Source organism: Uncinocarpus reesii, genomic scaffold (assembly GCF_000003515.1).
Source record: "Uncinocarpus reesii 1704 scaffold_3 genomic scaffold, whole genome shotgun sequence".
Lineage (NCBI taxonomy): Eukaryota > Fungi > Ascomycota > Eurotiomycetes > Onygenales > Onygenaceae > Uncinocarpus > Uncinocarpus reesii.
This window is the reverse complement of record NW_003052498.1, coordinates 2,732,069-2,744,567: the sequence shown is the minus strand read 5'-3', so window position 1 is coordinate 2,744,567 and position 12,499 is coordinate 2,732,069. Positions and strand designations below refer to the sequence as shown.

The window sequence follows — 12,499 nt, the reverse complement described above, 5'->3', positions numbered from 1 at the left end:
ATTCGTGTGGGCACAGCCGCTATCACTCGGGCAAATTGGACATCTAGAATGGCCTGGAACGGGGCTACACACCGTCGAATCCCAATATCCGTGTATGTTCCCTCTGTGTTGGTCTCCAGCGATCAAAGACGAGTCGGTTGTGACGGCTGAGTCAACACAGAGCGGGAGCCTCGATCTCCCTGAAGATAGAGTTTAGGCCATGGCCTCCTTTCTCTTCCCCCGCAACGTCGACACTGCGGTCGTACTTCTATCCAGACCCTCTCTCACATCACAAGGCCCAGCCGCTGTGATGATTCCATTTCGAATACCGAACTTGTCGGTGTCATAGGCCGTCGATAATGGCAAAGCATTCCTGTTCGGATGACACAATATCTCGTATCGCAGAATACGGGGGAGAGAACCCTCTGGGCAAGGAGCAACCTCACTCCAATTGATGTCCCTCCCAATGCCAACTCGATTTCATCCAAGCTGACATGAAGGTAGCCACCGTGCTTTTTATCTTCTTTTAGAGAATGGATTGTGCTGATGCCATGGTGCTGTCTAAAAGAGAGGTCCGTCGCCCATAGTGCATTCTGTTCTGCTTCAGCACGTCTTGCTCGCACACCGTGTTTGCGACAACGAATCCTATACCCTATCCAAATGGCAATCTGTTGCCAGATCCCTAGTTGCCAGGCGCAAGTGGAGTTCGAAGGCTTCCGGAGCAGAATTCGATACGCGTCGGAATCACAAATTGGCTCTATGGCAGAACTCTGTTCATTGAGATGTCCAACGCGTCCAGCTGGGCATCAAAAAGGTGTGTGGCAGAAACCGGTGCTATAGTCCGCGTGGATATAACAGAGTTGGGCCCTTCTGACTTGGAAACAGATAAGGATTTTAAGAAAACAATGTTCCGATTTTAATTGAATGGTTCCACTCTTCCTTCTTGCTCCTAACTTGAAGCGCTTGGATCAACCAGGTTCGAGGGAAATTCAATTTGAAGTAGAGTGGTAAACTCTCGAGTCACAGTCAGAGTTACACTGGAACGAAAATTGAACAAAAATGAAACGCGTTGACTTGATGCCTCAAGCAGCTTCATAACACTGAACATGGTTCCAATGCTTCTACTCTGCATGAAGCTATTTTAAGCTTGTGTGATCAGAGAGTCCGCTGCCAGCGTTTAGTGGATTCGGGGAATTGTGCTGCTGCATGGGTCTCGTTGCGTGACTCGTGCACGGTTTTCAGTCCTGGCCATTTCAATGCATCGGTGATGTTCTTCGCTCACCTCTGCGCATCTTAAACTCCTTGATTTGGCAGTCGTTCCGCTTCCACATTCAAACTGGAGACGATATTTTCCCATGCGTGTTGAGTTGGGGTCACATTACCGATGTATTCTGCGTGTTGTAAATCTATCTGCGCTGGATGCAGTCAGCAAACAGGTCAAGTTACGTTCAGGGATAGTTAGCTATCCCAGTCAAGACACATACATGTCGAGCTACTGAACGATACTTGACTCGAGCCGTTCGCCATGGCTCGAAGCCAGGTACAAAATGCACAGCACAACAGCGCCGTTTGATGCCCCACTGCCCGGCCACATGGCCTTTGAGAATTGGCACCGCGATACCAATTCAGAGGTGTCTGCTCTCAACTATTTCTATTGGGTTAAGCGGCCCTTTCAAGCAGAGGAGCGGGGCACCAGGCAAGGAGCAGGGAACGCCAACCAACGATAAGTTTAAAAGGCGTCGTCAAATAGCGGTCGCTTATTATTCTATGGTACAGTACCCTGTACTTGTCAGCAGGAGGGGGCTGCCTTGACGCACAACCAGCTCCCCGTTTTCCTTGTTGCATAAGTTGCCCTCCATGTCCGAGTCATCAATGCGAGAAGATTCAGGGGCTTTTCTAAGGCGGATTTTATGAACTTCGCCCTGAAATTTAAAATATTTGCGGCTGTTGGGATGGTACAAAAGAGCGAGCGTTTCCGTCCTGTGTTTGGCGAAAGAGCAGTCATCTAACCCGGAATCGATTGAAATCACGATGGCAAATAGCCCTACTGATCCAAACGGCGAAGCCGTCCGACGAGCGCTAGAAGCAGCCAGAAACAACCAAGATGGTCAGATAGACCCCAGAGTGAGCGCAATCCTTGAGACAGCTATCGGCGAGCTTTGGCGGAAGATACAGTCACAACCTGATTCCTACATATTAACTGACAACGAGTTTGCGCTGTTCAACTATTTTCAAGACCGATTTCGCGAATCCGCCGTAGCTCAGCGAGCAGTGGCACGGTATTGGAATAACGTTCAGGGGGCACGCTCTAATCCTGACGGAAACAAGCCATGCAGTGGCCAATACTGACCACTGTATTGCACGTTCCGTCCCTGAGGAATTTTGGATCTGGTCATATAGTCTCTGCAGAAGTTTACCCTTATTCCCCATGCAAAGGCGGCTCGAAAACCCGGCGCTCTAAGCTTCAAACGCCTCGAACTCGCTCTCATGCAGCACTTCGTTACACCTCCTCTTCATTCTCGACGCTTTTTCGTCTACTTTAATCCTTTTTAACGCGCACACGATTATCATGCCAAAAGCTCATCGGCATTGAGACGGAAGTATTGTGATGACCAGGTGCTATGGAGTTACTTGCGGGGCCCCACGCTCCGGAACTTCCGCTTTGAAGCCGATGTCTAATCTCCGGTAGATCGTTAACTGGATAGTTGCCGGATATCGACCGCAATACGGATAGGGGTCGAACTTCTGAACGCTTTCAACATAAGAGGCAGCTTTTCCTAAGACATTCCATTTGTGTTCGATGCATAACAATAGAACGTTTCGGGGAGATAGGGAGGAATAATCTTGTCTTGGTTGAAGTCATCGGGGGGCTGTCAACTAATCCACATACATCCCAACTACGCGCCCCCCCTTCTCCCTCCCTCCTTGTGTCCATTTTTGGGTGATATTGGGTTTTATGGAAAGTTATTGCCCTTCAATTTTTGAGGCTTCGAGTTTCGTTTGGTCACTTGAGTCATGAATGTCATTTAGAATCTGTTTTGTTCCCTCTTAATTTTTAATCTTGGATATGCTGCTTGCACAAAAAAAGGCGTTTCAGGGGCTCCCCCAGAGCGCTTAAGATCTCTTGGCCGAATCTACCCCTAACCGTTTTTCTATCACACGCCATATTGGGCCGTTGCTCCACGTACACGATGTGGAGAGAAGAGTTATTTGCTGAAAATAGCTTCCTGGTGGGTCTTGGTTTGCTTTTCCTTCATTCGCTGCGCATTTCCTCAAGGATGCATGGGGATGAACGTTTTGTGTTGTATATCTGAATCTTAATCAACCTTCACATCGTACTGATTAACAGGCATTATGATTCAGGGTCTATTATTGCAGCTGTATTACTATTTTTGAGAACCAATGCCTCAAATAAGTGCTGCCGGCACTTCTAGGAGGTAAGGATTCGGAGTTACATGGCTCGGGAAGTATCAGGTAAGTGAGGACCCCGGGTTTTCAGGAGCCCAACTCTTGACTGATTACAATTATCGATATAACTACCTGCGAGAAACCTTTTACTTAGTTAAAGCGCCGAAATTGCGAGCTGTGGCGCTTTTGGGGAACATCAAGGTCAGTCTTGTGTGGCTAACCAATAAATATTTGACAACCCCCACGGCTCACATGGTTCATTACTCGACTTCTTGACAGTTGGCAAGGCACTCTGCCATTTTAGGTGCACTTTAAAGGACATACCGGGGTGGTCGCTACCGCTCTTCTCTTCAATCAATGCTAGACTAACAACCAGAAGAAAGCCGATGTGGAGGCAGCTAAACTTAACAAACTTCCAAGCGCTCATCTCTTGGTAAGTCACGGAAACCACTAAAATAAGGTGTTTCCGTAGATAGTTCGTTTTCCGGGGATGCAAGGCGATTGCCTTTTGGACTAGTTGCCAGCATTGTTCAACTTGGTCCATGTGCCAACATGGGATGCTGCTCATTGATCCCCCCGAATCTCGGCACGGATGTCTCCGAGCTTGATATTGGGAGCCTCTTCGGGAAGCTGGCATCACTGCAAGACGATTTTAAAATCCTTGGCTTATCTCTCGGGACCGGGAACGCTCTTGCAGCAACATGTTTGGCAAGAACTCAAATACAGAAGAGAAACAATGCAATGTCCATCCAATCCACGTTCAGTACGGCGTAGGAAACTGGCCTTTAAAGAGCGAAGTTCACCATACACGGAACCGATAAAAGATACGGTACCTACTACCCCGGGCGGGCAAAAGTATCTGGATTTATGGGAGGACTTACTTAGACCGGTCAAAGAACATGCAAGGGTGGTGAAGAGTGAGACATTACAACAGCTCACACGCAAAACGTGGAGAGGACTTGAATACGAGGAGTCCCAGTGAAAGCGTGCTCCGTCTTTACCTGTTATTTTTAGCGCCGCCACATGTGCATGTGGAGCTGTTCTGCAAGTGAGAAATGAATCGCGGATGATGTTATGCGTCGCGCAAACCTCTTCTCCTTCGGACTCGAGTGTTTGGGGAGCTCTGGCCCTGAGATTGACGTGGTTCGTTCCCAGGAAAGGAGTCAGGGCAAACGTCGAGATATCAGCCTCAGAATACGCCAGTACGTCCAGGCATCCATACAAGCGGCTGAGCGACGGGAACTAGGTAGGATTCATGATCATCTCCCCCGCTTTCTCTTAAGCTTGCCAACGCAACATAGATGCTGGTCACCTGCTTGAAAAGGTCAGCAACAGTATATTTCTTAAAGAAATCAACTTCCGCTGACCGAGATCTACCACGATCATCCGCCTTGGGCTACTGGGCTCGGACCCTTATTTAGATGCTGCTATTGCATTGTGCTATTTACCCTGGCAAGGGCTCCGGTATGGATGACATCGAAAAACTAGGGTTGTCATCCTCTTTTCATCTAATAAGCGCAAACACATCCAAACCAATCCTACTTTTATGTGTCCCCCGATCTACGAATGACTATGGCTCTTTCATACCCTGGATCCGATTCGGATTGACGTCATTTATTCGCAACTCAAGAACACCGGAATAGCGAGCCATGTATAGATTCCGAGGTGTAAGCCGCAATTTGGGGCAATGCGGTTTATCCCAGATATCCCAGCGTCGCACAACCGTCCTTCGCAAACCCTGCTATAGAGAAGAGTTTGAAACGGTCGCCCATGAGATTCTACGATGGTCGATACCATAGACCGTTCTTAGATTGATTCCTACATCAAACAACCACTTTAGATGTTTATAGTGGACCACAAACGCCGGGTGAATTGGCCCTGATATCAACAGGCAGAGGTGAGCACCGCAACAAGGCAAACACCCCGCACAATGGTTCGCCATGGCTGCCTAGCTACGTTCCACGAGGAGTGCATGGTTTAGGGCGACAATGGGGGAAATAATCTCCTCCAGGTAGAGCCTCGGCGTTGGATAGGTGATTGAATACCACTCGCGACAAGATCAGATGATGGTGGCTTGCTGCGGATGGAATCCCCCCGTGCCATGGCACCCCCAAACCGATGCAAGGATACTCGCGTTTGTGGTAGATGATCGCTGCGGAGGTCGGCGCCATCGGTTTCCAGCCATCGATTGGGTTGTTTTGAATCGCCATCATCGTTCAGGTGCGAATGCTAGTCCCAACAGAAAAGAGTTTAGGACCTTGCTCCTAGCAGGAGCGGGTCTTGCTAGTTGGGCTAGGAAGGCTCCTCTGCTTCTTTGGTCGTTTCCGTTGCTAACAAGGAGTCCACCGCCGCAGACGTCTCATATAATCGTTTGGCGCTTTTAGGTGCTCTGCATATTGGATGACAATCTTGCAGGGATGTGACAGCCGTTCAGAGCCGCCCGGCTCCTGTTCATCCCCAAGAGGTCCTTTGTAAATCCTCACAGCTGAAATTTGTCCATGATGGAATATGTCCATCTTTTGGGGGGTGCCTTGAATACATTCAAGTATGTACAGCTATCTCTTGCTGCAAGCCAAACACTAGTTAACTAATTTTTACTCAAGCTAGATTGAATTTCGGTCATATTCGGCTCAATGTCCTTATCAGTTATAAGCCCCGTTTGACCAATACCAATTTCAGATCAGGGGTTGGGTTCGGTTCGGTTGAAAATATCAATCAAGAATATACTTTCGCGCACTGTACAAATATCGAATCCCTTCAGAGCGGGAGTAAGATGTTCTTTTAACTATTGGTGGCTTTAACCCATCAAAAACTCCTAGTAATCAACTTGAGGCTACAGACTCTTACAGAGTGCACCTTCACGCATGATACTTCAAATCTCCCTGCCATTCAGATCAGTTTCTGCTAATGGTGACGAGGAGTTGCAGCCCAAACCAGGGATACTCTCATATGTCCATTCGAGCCCCGCCACGTTGGATCGCGTGGAGAAAGGAGGCTGGCTGGGTTGGGTTGCTGAGTAGTGATTGTGAAGACTTTACTTTGGTTGTTCGTCGGATAAACGGCTTAGATGGTATAATTACTAGCTACGGATCACCAAATTAGGGCCTTTTGTATAAGATCTGATGAACATTGGAGAGTCTTCCATAGACGGACCAATCTGCACCGCTACCCCCTTCTGAGAGATGCTCTAGGCTGCAAACTCGGCAGCAAATCTGAACCTTTGGAAGAATGAAAGCGTTTGGGGCTGGATTTCTATTCAGGATGAGTATCTAACTAACAATCAATTTCAAAACTCTATCTATCTCTAAATTGTGGCCGGAATCTCAACTCCTTGCTTCGTGCTCTGTTAGGGATACGTATATGTAAATATAACTGGTAGAATATGAAGGAAATGGGGATTGAAGTAATAACACAATGTAAACATGGAAGGTATTGGGCTGCATCCGTTTAAAATAGCCATGATTTCACCTACTGCGGGAGACTCTGGTCCATCTGGATCGCATTGGGAGCGGTATCTGTGGTTTTGGGGTCAGAAACATAAAATTACTACCATAGTGAAAGGAAGGGGACTTACTGTTTTGCGTGGAACTAGACCCTGCCGACCTGCCCCTTTCCACGTCTTTTCTTGTCACCCCAGCGCGCGATTTAGGGAGGCCCATGGAAAGCAGGAACTGAACTGCCTCGCTCCATTCGAGGTTCTTGCGCTTCTCGTCCCACGCAAGCTCTTCTGCCATTATGTCTACGACAGTAGGAAGGGCTTCAAGAGCAGCGCGAGCATTAAGGAAAGCCAATCTGGTTCTTCTGGCAAGAACATCCACTGCCGTTTGTGCGTATTCACGTCGCACCGCAAATCGAATTTCCCCGTCTATGAATGGATAAAGAGGAGAAATGCGAACTCCACAAAGGGGGAATCGAATCTGTGTCGGCGATGACATAGCTGCTACTTCCCAAGCACGATCGCCGTAAGATTCCGTCAGGTGTTGAGCAACGTCAGTAGCCAATCCAAAGTGCTGTATAAGGTTGATGAATAGTGTCTTTGAGTAGCCGTGAGCACCTATGAGGCGGACTTGATGTGTCTGACAGGAGCCGTCGAGAACTGCTTGATCGACATGGAAACCTGTACCGCTGATATCCGGGATTGTCGCAAGGCCCTGGGGGTGAAGGTTGAATTGCTTGATGGCTTCGTCCACCGCTTCTTCTGCCATCTGGCGGTATGTGGTCCATTTTCCACCCGCACAGGTTAACAAGCCAGATTTCGATACTGAAACCAAATGGCTTCGAACAAGAGACTCTGTATTTTTGGCCTTGGGATCGCGCACCAACGGACGGATGCCAGACCAAGCAGCGAGGACATCGTCCCGTCGAACGGTGATATCTGGAGCCAAATATCCCCGGATTTCTGATAGGATCCAATTGATGTCGTCTTCTGAAGGTATTGGCTGGGGCGTTATTGTTGTTGGACTATCCGTGGTGCCTGCAATCGTGTTCCCCTGCCAAGGTAAAAAGAAAATAACTCTGCCATCAGAAGTAGCTGGGTCGATGAGTCCCATTTTTGCGGGACTATAGTAACCAGGCAGGATTACATGAGCTCCGGAACTGGGCGCAACGATCTCGGCAATGCTGGGATCATCCATCCTTCGAATAGAATCCGTAAAGGGTCCTGTGGCATTTATGACGCCCTTAGCCCTGACAGTGAACTCCTCAGTTTGACCGTCTTTCTCAGCAATAACGTCTTTTACCCGTGCTCCTGTAAGCTTTCCATTTTCATCTTTTGTTAAGCTGGTTACCTCCAGATGATTTACCACAGTGCACCCATATATGGCGGCTGTCATAGCCAAAGATACATTCATACGGGAATCATTATGTGCCCCATCTATGGCAGGTTAGTTCGATTCGTAAACACTGCAAAGGGATTTGGCAATTACCATAGTAAACCAAAGCACCAAAGAGGTTATCCTTCTTCAGCATCGGGAAAGCATCCACTGCCTTGCTTTTGGGCAAAAAATAGGAGCTTTCAATTCCTTCAGAGCCCGCTAAAATATCATAAAACTTTGTGCCAGCCCAAAAGTAAGGCACTTGCCACCACTTTTGCACGGGGAGCATGATAGGCAGCCACATTGAAAGATGGGGGGCTGTATGAAGGAAATATTTCCTTTCGCGCAGTGCCTCTTTGACCAATGAATACCTTGGGGCAACAGTATTAGCATTATCCACCAAAATGATGCGCTCGAGGGACATACTGGTTGTAATCAAGCTCCCAAACAGCCTTCTCCAGGTAACGAACGCCCCCATGGACAAGCTTCGTGCTTTTACTACTTGTGCCGGCGCTGAAATCATCACGTTCTACAACGGCAACTTTCAATCCACGCGTGGCCGCGTCAAGCGCAATGCCAGATCCAGTTGCTCCGGCACCAATGACGAGGAGGTCGTATGACTCATCATTGCGTACGGCTACCGTATTGTTACCCCGAGCGCCAAAAACTCCGTCGTCCAACTTTTCTTTGACTGCATCCAGAGTATTTTCCGTCGAGCTGCGCTTCAAATCACGAATCTGTTCGTCTCGACTTTTTATAGGAGGGAACTGGGGAGGTAGGAGTTTCCCATCTTCACCATAGCGGGGAGGTGGCACAGCGGCTGGATCGGAGCCTGGTATGTTCCGTGGTCGGTAGGATATATAAAGAACACCGCCGGCACCCGCAATTGCGGCGACCGTATACAAGAGAGGCTTCAAAAGCCTCCTTGACTGTCTTCCAGCCATTGTTCTGAGTTAGGATAGTTCTCGGGGCGCAGAGAACACAATAAAGGGACAAAGATTAGCGATCTCTGGGAATATAGATAGATGCCTCTCAAAGCAACAAACAGTGTCTAGGACCAAACGCCGCAGTCTAGCATGTGATGGACACCGGTGCAAATGCAAAACAAAGAGAAAGTCACTCAAACAACCAACAAAGGGCGAAATACACACGAGCAACAGCCCAGACACCACACCTTGCAATGAACGAACGGACTGAGCGAGAGATGTGACGAGAGAGAACGGTCATGGACAGCGGTTGAAGAGGGGGGAAAAGCTCTGAAAAGCTTTCAGCGGGATCGTCATTGGGAATGGTACCTGGGAATACCTGGACTCTAGGCATTCCTGTCTCGGTCGGGCAAGTCTTCCCAGGTACCACTTCAGTCGTGCATCGGCCCAAAGCAAGGACGTCATCGGCAAAGTTGCCCTTCACGGAGCCAGGATGGGGCCCGTCGGCCAATCAGCATCGAGATCTGTCCCACACGCGCCACCCGAAACGGGCTTAGCGCTCTCGGAGCATAGATGTCCCATACCGACATCCCGCCGCAGCATGTGACAACTCGTATTAGTCAGCCAAACCCATTGCGGCGGCTTTCTCTCGCTGGCGGCCGGAGTTTTGATGAGACCAGGCCGAATGCGCACAGTAGCGAAGGATTCCAAGTCAGCAGAGACTCGCTCATGGCTTCCGGCATGAAGAATAATAGTCCATTGCTCGCTGCAGCTGGAGTCGTTGCACACTGCTCGCGCGGAATGCGCTGTACGCGGGTGGCCATCAGGCGGGTTCGACCATGAAGTGGCTCTGTGATACCCCCAGCATTAGTAGTTAACCTATTAATAAGATATATAGATCATGGCAGATGGAGAATGCCGGTTTAATATTGTCTGCAAAAGATAATGCCGGAAAGCAAAGCAAACTTGAAGTCATCTCGCCGAATCAAGCGCCAGCCGCGGAATGGTTCCGAAGCCCGGAATTCGTAGGCGAGCAACCATCGAATTTAGGCGCCGGCCTTGCATCACAAGTGTGGTCGCCAGGCCGACCGCCCCCCGGTTCCCCAGCTTTTGGAGCCCCGTCCAACTTGCTCGTATCTCCGTCGCGTGGGGAAGCTGGGGTCTCCCGCGGCGGAACAAATTCCTTTTGTTGTCTCTAACCCGATTTAGCCGCTGCACGCTTGTCGGTAAGGGTATAATAGTGCCAGCTGCCCAATGATGGCCCGGCCGTTGATCATCTTTCGTCACACCGGCCGAGTCGACAGCTGAAGTGCAATATGGCGTTGGTATCGATTGTCTCCGAGCTCAACTCGAGTGCTATCACCCATCCGTTTCGCGCTCTTGCCGTCCTCGCTCTCTTGATTCCGGGCGTCTATGTGATCTTCAACGAATTCGTCCGGGCCGCTGCTCGCGTGCCTGGCCTCAATGGGCCGAAGGGCTTCCCTTTGATTGGAAATCTGTCGCAGATCCGAGTGAACGCTGCAGAACAGTATCGCAAGTGGTCGAAACAGTACGGACCAGTCTATCAAATCCAGCTCGGCAACATTCCAGTCATCGTCGTGAATTCCGCCGCCGCGGCCAAAGTTCTCTTTGGTCAAAACGCACAGGCCCTGAGCTCTCGTCCGGAGTTCTACACTTTCCATAAGGTCAGAGTCCGCTCCTCGATTGCGGGGTGGAGATTGGGGCCTGCGAAGAGACGGCTACGAGTTCAGCAGACTGACATTTTCTTTACGAATAGGTCGTGTCCAATACTGCCGGGACGACGATTGGCACATCTCCGTTTAGTGAATCACTCAAGCGACGAAGAAAAGGTGCCGCCTCGGCGTTGAACCGACCCTCCGTGCAAACCTACGTCCCGCATCTCGACCTGGAATCGAAGGACTTTGTCGCCGAACTCATGAAGTATGGAAAGGCCGGACGCGTTGCCGTGGACCCCATGCCCATGATTCAGCGGCTCAGTTTGAGTCTAGCTCTTACGCTCAACTGGGGTATCCGCATGGCTTCGCAGGAGGAAGACCTCTTTGCCGAGATTACCCATGTTGAGGACGAAATCAGTCGGTTCAGAAGCACAACCGGGAATCTGCAGGACTATATCCCACTTCTCCGCTTGAACCCTTTTAGTGTTGGCTCCAAGAAAGCTGCTGAAATGCGTGATCGCCGCGACAAATATCTAAAGTACCTCAACAGCGGGTTGGAGGACAGGATGGCCAAGAACGAGCACAAGCCGTGTATCCAGGCGAATGTTATGCTTGACAAGGAAGCCAGACTCAATAACATCGAACTCACGTCCATCAGTTTGACTATGCTTTCTGGCGGTCTAGATACCATCACAACCTTGGTAGCCTGGAGCATCGCTTTGCTTGCTCAACGGCCTGACATTCAGGACAAGGCTGCTGCAGCGATCAAAGAATATCACTCCGTCGATCAACCACTATGTGATGCTATGGATGACCAGCGCTGCGAATACATCGTTGCGCTTGTCAGAGAATGCTTGAGGTAAGCTCGGACCATAAGAAATTTAACCTTGCATCTGCGCCTAACCTTTTCGCTTAGGTACTATACTGTGCTCCGTCTCGCATTACCTCGTACATCGATCAAGGACATCACATACCAAGGAAAAGTCATTCCCAAAGGCAGTGTCTTCTTTCTCAATGCTTGGGCATGCAACATGGGTAAGCAGATTTTTCAATCGAAAACACAACTTGGTCCTGCATATCTCTAATCACTCCCTCAATTCAATATAGACCCCGATGTATGGTCAGATCCCGAGGTCTTCCGGCCCGAACGTTGGCTGGAACAGCCCGACGCGCCAATGTTCACGTACGGAGTTGGCTATCGTATGTGCGCTGGCTCCCTCCTGGCCAACCGCGAGCTGTACCTCGTCTTCCTCCGCACGCTGAATTGCTTCCGTATCGAGCCAGACGGCAAGGTCGAATGGGACCCGATCAGCGGCAACTCTGACCCTACCAGCTTAGTCGCCATTCCCAAGAAGTACAAGGTCAAATTCGTTCCGAAGAAGGAGAAGCTCCTGACAGAGGCCCTTGAAAACTTCGTTCCTGTGTCCGCGTGAGCGACGGGATACGATAGTGACTTTTTTGAGGGAGGTTGAATCGTGCCACAATTCCCCCCTTCTCTGCCCCTTTCCCGCCGGCATAGCCCTTACTCGGCTTGCCGCGCATCTCATCTTTTCTTTTTGTTTTTTTGCCTTTTTCTTTTTAACCTTCTTCCTTGGTTGCACAGCAGCAGTAGTGGGCAGCACAAGATACAGCAAATCTGCCTTTTTTTTAAAAGCACCAGATCATCGCAATGTCGAGGCAGACGGGAGCTCGGTTA

General features: G+C 49.7%; 5 protein-coding genes across 5 annotated transcripts; 3 read left to right on the top strand and 2 right to left on the bottom strand.

The window, feature by feature from the left end:
- Positions 1-1,272: 1,272 nt before the first annotated feature.
- On the bottom strand, positions 1,273-1,506 carry UREG_05706 (uncharacterized protein; the record flags this gene model as incomplete). Its single annotated transcript, XM_002584971.1, has 2 exons — positions 1,273-1,385; positions 1,464-1,506. 2 exons carry the CDS (start codon positions 1,504-1,506, stop codon positions 1,273-1,275), a joined length of 156 nt encoding a protein of 51 aa, XP_002585017.1.
- Positions 1,507-2,010: 504 nt separating this feature from the next.
- Positions 2,011-2,532, top strand: UREG_05705 (uncharacterized protein; the record flags this gene model as incomplete). The annotated part of the gene is made up of 2 exons (XM_002584970.1): positions 2,011-2,271; positions 2,380-2,532. The coding sequence occupies 2 exons, from the start codon at positions 2,011-2,013 to the stop codon at positions 2,530-2,532; spliced, it is 414 nt and encodes a 137-aa protein (XP_002585016.1).
- A 3,356-nt stretch (positions 2,533-5,888) lies between these two features.
- Positions 5,889-6,172, top strand: UREG_05704 (uncharacterized protein; the record flags this gene model as incomplete). Its single annotated transcript, XM_002584969.1, has 2 exons — positions 5,889-5,932; positions 5,995-6,172. The coding sequence occupies 2 exons, from the start codon at positions 5,889-5,891 to the stop codon at positions 6,170-6,172; spliced, it is 222 nt and encodes a 73-aa protein (XP_002585015.1).
- A 683-nt stretch (positions 6,173-6,855) lies between these two features.
- Positions 6,856-9,145, bottom strand: UREG_05703 (glycerol-3-phosphate dehydrogenase; the record flags this gene model as incomplete). Its single annotated transcript, XM_002584968.1, has 4 exons — positions 6,856-6,902; positions 6,962-8,260; positions 8,313-8,572; positions 8,628-9,145. 4 exons carry the CDS (start codon positions 9,143-9,145, stop codon positions 6,856-6,858), a joined length of 2,124 nt encoding a protein of 707 aa, XP_002585014.1.
- A 1,298-nt stretch (positions 9,146-10,443) lies between these two features.
- Positions 10,444-12,236, top strand: UREG_05702 (uncharacterized protein; the record flags this gene model as incomplete). Its single annotated transcript, XM_002584967.1, has 4 exons — positions 10,444-10,812; positions 10,905-11,662; positions 11,720-11,838; positions 11,911-12,236. 4 exons carry the CDS (start codon positions 10,444-10,446, stop codon positions 12,234-12,236), a joined length of 1,572 nt encoding a protein of 523 aa, XP_002585013.1.
- Between the last annotated feature and the right edge of the window lie 263 nt (positions 12,237-12,499).